General features: G+C 37.0%; 1 protein-coding gene across 2 annotated transcripts in view; it reads left to right on the top strand.

Annotated features, from left to right (window-relative positions):
• The window catches only part of STXBP5L (syntaxin binding protein 5 like), an 84,617-nt gene extending 78,880 nt beyond the window's left edge, over nt 1-5,737 (top strand). For both annotated transcript variants that reach the window (XM_015812118.1, XM_015812117.1), the window contains 3 exons: nt 1,995-2,106; nt 4,441-4,655; nt 5,588-5,737. In XM_015812118.1, coding sequence (XP_015667604.1) covers nt 1,995-2,106; nt 4,441-4,655; nt 5,588-5,629 — 369 coding nt within the window. In that variant the 3' untranslated portion in view covers nt 5,630-5,737. The remainder of the gene's footprint in view (nt 1-1,994; nt 2,107-4,440; nt 4,656-5,587) is intronic.
• The last annotated feature ends 632 nt before the right edge of the window (nt 5,738-6,369 follow it).

The following is a 6,369-nucleotide window of genomic DNA, read 5'->3' on the forward strand; positions in this document are numbered from 1 at the left end:
CGCATAACGGTGCCTCCCACTCCTAACCCACCGAGACGCCGCAGCATGATACCGTGGTCTACAGTATCAAAAGCCGCTGAGAGGTCCAAAAGAACAAGGACAGTGGAATACCCTCTGTCCCGGGCCCTCCAGAGATCATTAACCAACGCGACCAATGCCGTTTCCGTGCTGTGCCCCGGCCTGAAGCCCGACTGGTATGCTTGATTGTTGGTCTAGTATTAATCTTGATGTTAATCTCTGTTTATCTGGTTGTTGGTCGCTGGTAAAGAGGTGTTTTGATCTTTTTGTTTCCTTTTTAGTTTTTTGATTCTCTTTTGAACGGTATATAGATGTATTTATCTCTGGCTGGTTTGTCTAAGTGCCATGCTTCCAGGAATCCTCTAGCATTTTTGGACTTCACTTGGTCTAGAATTCTCATGAGTACCCAATTGAAAGTATAGTGATGTCTCTCCATGTATTGTGTACGGTAATTAAGGAGTCTTCTGACCACTAGTTGGGGTTTACAAATACACTTGGCTAGTCTTCTATCCTATATAGCGGCTGTTACAGTTCTTACACTCTATGCTGTAGATGATTCCTGTTTTTATTTCTGAGGCTACTGGGTCTTTCGTTTTACTTAGGGTGTTTTGGAGGGCTTTAGGTGTGCTAGGATGATGCCATGTAGTTATAATAGTCTATTAGTTATTTCTGAGCTGTTTTTGATGTATGGCAATGTTATCCTTTTTCACAACTTGTGCTGATTGTCCTGTAGTGTATTGAGTGGTGAGGCATTTTTTGATAAAATTGGGTGGGTGTTTATTTTGTTGGAAAATGTGTAGATGAAGTGTGACCAATCTTTTGACTTACCTGGGCCACACTGAATGAAGGGGAATTATCTTGGGCTGCATATAAAACATATAATATTGTTAATGTATATAAAGAACAAACTTCCTTTGTTTTTTAATATTTTTTATTACAATCTTGTGGGGCTGCATTACTAGTTGTCCAAGGCTGCATGTAGTATATGGATTGGACATGCTTGGTATAGATGATCCGTTTCCTTTTCCTGATGTTCAGGACTGCTGCAGTGCTTTTCTGCTCATTTAGTCTTCTTAGCATTCTTGTGAGAGGCTAGCTAGGTTATTACTTTTGTAGTGGGAAAAAAGCTTATAGCACCACTACCTTTTGAAAATGAACATTGTGTACTGATGTTCCTATAGCAATGGTAGAAAGATGCATGGGGTGAGGACAAGAGTCATTATGGTTGGCAATATCCAGTGATGTGCTGGAGTTGGCTCACACCAACTTATAAAAGCAGTTGTTAAATTCTCTGGAATTTTGTGCACCAGTTGACCGCAAAGGTGTCAGACTGGCCACAACCTAAAGGTGAGCCTTAACACCTAGCATGCCAATTAGCTGTTCTACAATTAGTGGCTGCAATGGATTTGGCAGAGCCATTTTTTGGAACATTTTAACAGTACATCACTGGCAATATCTTACTATAAGGGTATAGGGATGTGCTGTTGCATGCATTCTAGATGTACCCTGAATGTTAACCATGATGTGTCATGAGGTGTAAAGCTTTATTTCCATACACGCTAGGAGGGTTCAACATAGTCACATTGGCTACTAAAGGTGAAACCAAAAAATGAGATGGCCATGAGAAAGATTGAAAAGTCAGGGACAGAGTTCCCTTTACATTGCTTGAGGGTTCAACTATGTATATTGTATCCCACAGCATAAGAAAACATCTACTAATTCTAGGAATGGACTTTTCTGACTAAGAGAGACTTTTGTGTGATATATCAGAATTCTTCTCATTGTTGGGAAGATTATTGATTATTCAGAGATGAATTTTTCATCTGGCTTCTGGCAACCAGCAGATGAGTTTAACATTTAAAATTCATCTGTTGGTATATCCTACATACAGCTTAATAAACATTCAGGAGCTTCTCTTGTGAAGTTTGGCTGAAAAGACTTGAAATGGGTTGTTTTTTGTGCTGTTGTTTGAACAGGACATGCTTGGTGATTTGTTCATTCCCATGGACACCCCAGAGGCCCAATACAGAGGTTTTCTGAAGGGGCTATTTGGTGGAACTGGTGGAACACTTGACCGAGAAGACCTGTGTAAGTGTTTTTCCCCATAAAATGTATCACAAAAAAATAGGAATCAAAGTAAAATATAGAAAATGAAAATAAATAGAATAAAATTGTGATAGTATAACACTGGCCTTTCTGAAATGGTTGTTCAAAACTAATATTTGAACAATGTTGCAAATGTTGTTCAAATGGATAATTTAAATTATACATTTAACACCAAAATTTAAACGTTCTAGAAAGTTGCTATGTATCTGTGTGCTAAATGCTACGATGGAGATACTGAATGCCTATTATGTATCCAAAGATAAAAAAAATACATTGTGTAAATATCTCATCCAATTATTCCTACAAAAAGAAAAAAAAGAGGGACCCAGATATATGCAACTAGTATCTTATTGTACTAATATAAGGTTAATCTGAGGAGTCAAAAGTCATCAGTTACTTGCATGAACTTACTAAAGTCTCATTGTCTGACATCAATAATGCCTACAACTTTCTATTGCATTCAATATATTTCATTCATCTTAAGACTGACTTCAGACCTCATGGCTGAAACATCTAGCCTAATTTTTGGACTTTCTTGCTTCTCCATTCCCTGCTTTTTGTTACATGTTGCCTGATGAAGAGTTCTTGAGAACTTGAAAGTTTGCACATTCTTCTGTGCCATTTTGGGACAAAATAAAGGTATTGCTAGACTCTGGGATTTATTTCATGGACAATATGGGTATGTTTGCTTTTTATTCTACTGAGGTTGGGGGGTTGTTGTATGTTGTAACCTTAACTTACTGCAATATAGTATTAATTGCATATACTTGGGTTTCTTGATTACAAAATGATCTGATAGGTGCACAACACACGTTTTTCTCCCTCTATTGTCCCTATTTTCATCATGAACAGTTTCCCCTAAAATTGAAATTGGGAAGCAGAAAGATTACTGTATGATGGTTTTCTTCCACCATCTGGGAAGAGCCAGTGATTCAAGAAGCATACCTACTAAAATTCTCAAATGACCTGAATATCTAGAGTGCTCTATATTGGGGAATATTGTTTTGCAGAATAAAACTCTATTGAAGTGGGTTATCTCATTCAAAATAATATATTTTCTGAGAATGGAAATGTTTTCCCATGGTAGCCAAGATTTTAGTGACAACACAAAGAAGTCCTTTTGCAGTTATTCCCAAAGTATCTCAATAATTAGTACTTATTTTGTATAGTTTATTCTTTATACAATAGCCCAAAATTGGTGGGATTCTTAAAAGAAGTTATTGAAAAAACATTGCAAACAATTCCAATGAGGAAATAAAAAAGGAAGACATCAAAAGAAATCAATGCACAAAACTAAAAGAAAATAATATTGGGCAAACAGTGGGTGTTAATAGCACAATAGCACAGTATTTCATCAGTCCCCTGGGATCTGGAAGTCTGCTAAGATAACCAGATCTTAAGGGATCTCCTGAAAGATAAAAAAAAATGATGCCAGCTTCACTTTGAGAAAAGAATGTTAAATAAAGCATGGGCCACTGCAGAGACCCACCAAATAAAGTTCCCTAGCTGAAGTGATCCACAACATGATTGGATCTAGTGAGATTGGTAGATGTAATTGGGAGATGTGATCCCTCAAATATCAAATATCTCAAAATTAATAGTGAAATGGGTGAAGATAACAGAATTACATTTAACAGTGAAAAATCACATAGGAGACAGAAAAACAAATCAATATAGAATTGGAAAAATGTTGATTATGACTCAGCAGTATGTGGCATAGCTACCAAAAGGAAAATGCAATTTTAGTCTGTATTTAAGAGAAGTATAGTTTTCAAGTAATTGTGAGCCATAATGTCATGTTATTCTACTTGGTCACACCTTATTGCAAGTACAGTGGCCAGTTATGGACATCATGCTTTAACAAATAGTCATATAAACTGAAACAGATTCAAATATGAACAGAAATGAACAAGGGACTAAACACCCCATCCTACCAAAATATACAATTTTGAATTATTTGAAGGCATGCCAAATGGAAGTAGAAATTTGTTACCTACATCCTGGGAAGGCAGGTTCTAAATTATGTTAGGGGAAAAACCATCCAAATCTCAAGTGTAACTAATTAACAAAGGAAGTGATGAACTCCGTTTGAAGGGATACATTCAAATGGAATTTAGACAGCCATCTGTCGGGAATGTTTTATTTTGGATTCATGATGGCCTAAAGTACTTCTCCCATATCTGTGATTCAATAATTCTGTGATTCTGTGATCTGAGTGAGAATTCTTTCTATAATCTACTTCATCTGTTGGCGTAGACATAGGCAGGAAGTTTCAGGAAACACAATAAAATACTTTTAATTCTGTTCCATTTCCAGTTGGCGAAGCAACATCAGGAAAAGCATCTCGTACTCTTGCTCAACATATTCCTGGATCGATTGAGGGTATGAAAGGAGCTGCAGGAGGTGCTCTTGGAGATCTGGCTCGTGCACGTCTTGCTCTTGATGAAAGGGGACAAAAACTTGGGGAACTAGATGAAAAGACAGCAAGAATGATGTCAAGTGCAGAGGCATTTTCCAAACATGCACATGAGGTGAGTGTTGATCCCGGAGAAGCATTTCTTGCCTTTGAGATGAGGGATACTCTTGAACTGATTTATTCACTCCATTAGGCAGATGACATGTAAATCAGATTTGTTTGAGACCTCCTTACCTATTTTGGGCCATATTTAGTGCATTTGTTCTTTTTTTTATTCCAGCAACAGTGATTGTGGTGAACAAAGATAATTAAGAAAGAGGAATTGTAATAAATGCATGATTGACAAGCTGGGATAGAAACTGTTTCAACTGCATTATACTTTTCAAAGTAGTTTACAGGATTGAATCCAGTTCTTTCAGTTGGCTAGCCTGGCTACTACTAATCTTCCCTTCAAGCTTTCTGCTGAATTTCCAGGGTGCCAGAACCTCTGTGTTGCCTGTTTTAATCATACATTTTAAAACACTGATTGGGAGTTGGCTGATGCGCTGCCCGCCACTAATCCATGCAGCCTCACCCATTGTATCTCATAGGAATCATCAATCACCCTTCTAGGTTTCTCTGCAAACTCAGACATTCAGAATCACTTGGGAAGATGTATGAATCTTTGGAAGAAGTAATACAAACAATTGCTTTCACTCCTTAATACCTCCCCAAACAGAAACTGGCTAAATGTTTGGCGAGGTTCAATGAAGAATATAGTGGTGCTTTAAGCCTCAATTTGTAGTAAACATGTCTTTCGTTAAATATTAGCAACCCCCAGTTCCTTTATGGCTCTAATAGCAGCAGAAGTTCTGGTCCTGATCAAGACATGTTACATCAGTTCTCCATATATTCAAAGATATGCTCCAGCATACAGTCTACAAGCACCCAAACAGATAGGCAGTCTCTGGAAGTTGGAGTTTAGGGTTCATATTGCAGAATGTTAGGATGAAAGGAAAACATTCATATCTCCGTGTCACTTGAATATTGTTATGTCTATTCTTTCAGGTAATGATCAAATACAAGGACAAAAAATGGTACCAGTTCTGATTTTCAACCTGTAAGCTCTCCCTGAATGTGCTGTATTGAGAAATTAGGGGGACAAGCTTCAACAGACCAGTCTCTTGGCAGAAGCAGCCCTTGTTCCATGCTGTTTCCTTTTTCCTTTCCTGTCCCTCAGAGAGTCAAAGAAGATTGTTTTCTAAGGCCACTGCATGGTGGATCTTTGCATCTACCTTGAGTCTTTTCCAAATGATCAATATCTAAAAGGTAACATTTAACTGGCTTTGAATATAAGCTGTAGAAAGCATAATTCCTGGTTTGAAGCAGCATGTATATATTAGATTGTTAATGCAATTACACTGAACAAAATTTTGCATGATTAACTGGCTTCCTATACAAAAAAAGCAAAGCATGATATGACTAAGGAAAGGAGTTTTATTGTTATATTCCACATATACACATAGACATTTTAAAACATTTCTAGCATGTTGCTTTCAGCTGAAAATAAACTGCATTTCTCTGATTTGACATTCTTTTTTCTATAGGCAAGTTTAGTTTGAAAACAGTCATGCATTTCATTAGTTAACAAATAAAGTCACATAAAGTTCAGTGGCCAAACCTTTGTGCTTTCTTAATGGGATGTCTAGACATTTTTAGACAGATGTTACTATTGTATCCAGTATTACATATATTCCTTAAGTTTGTTCCATCAAAGTTCCAGATCATTTTGCAACTTTTCCAAAGTTCATTGGTTATATGCTACATTACCATCCAAAATATTTTGGATT

The sequence above is a fragment of the Protobothrops mucrosquamatus genome, unplaced genomic scaffold (genome assembly GCF_001527695.2).
Source record: "Protobothrops mucrosquamatus isolate PMUCROS unplaced genomic scaffold, P.Mucros_1.0 scaffold69, whole genome shotgun sequence".
NCBI lineage: Eukaryota > Metazoa > Chordata > Lepidosauria > Squamata > Viperidae > Protobothrops > Protobothrops mucrosquamatus.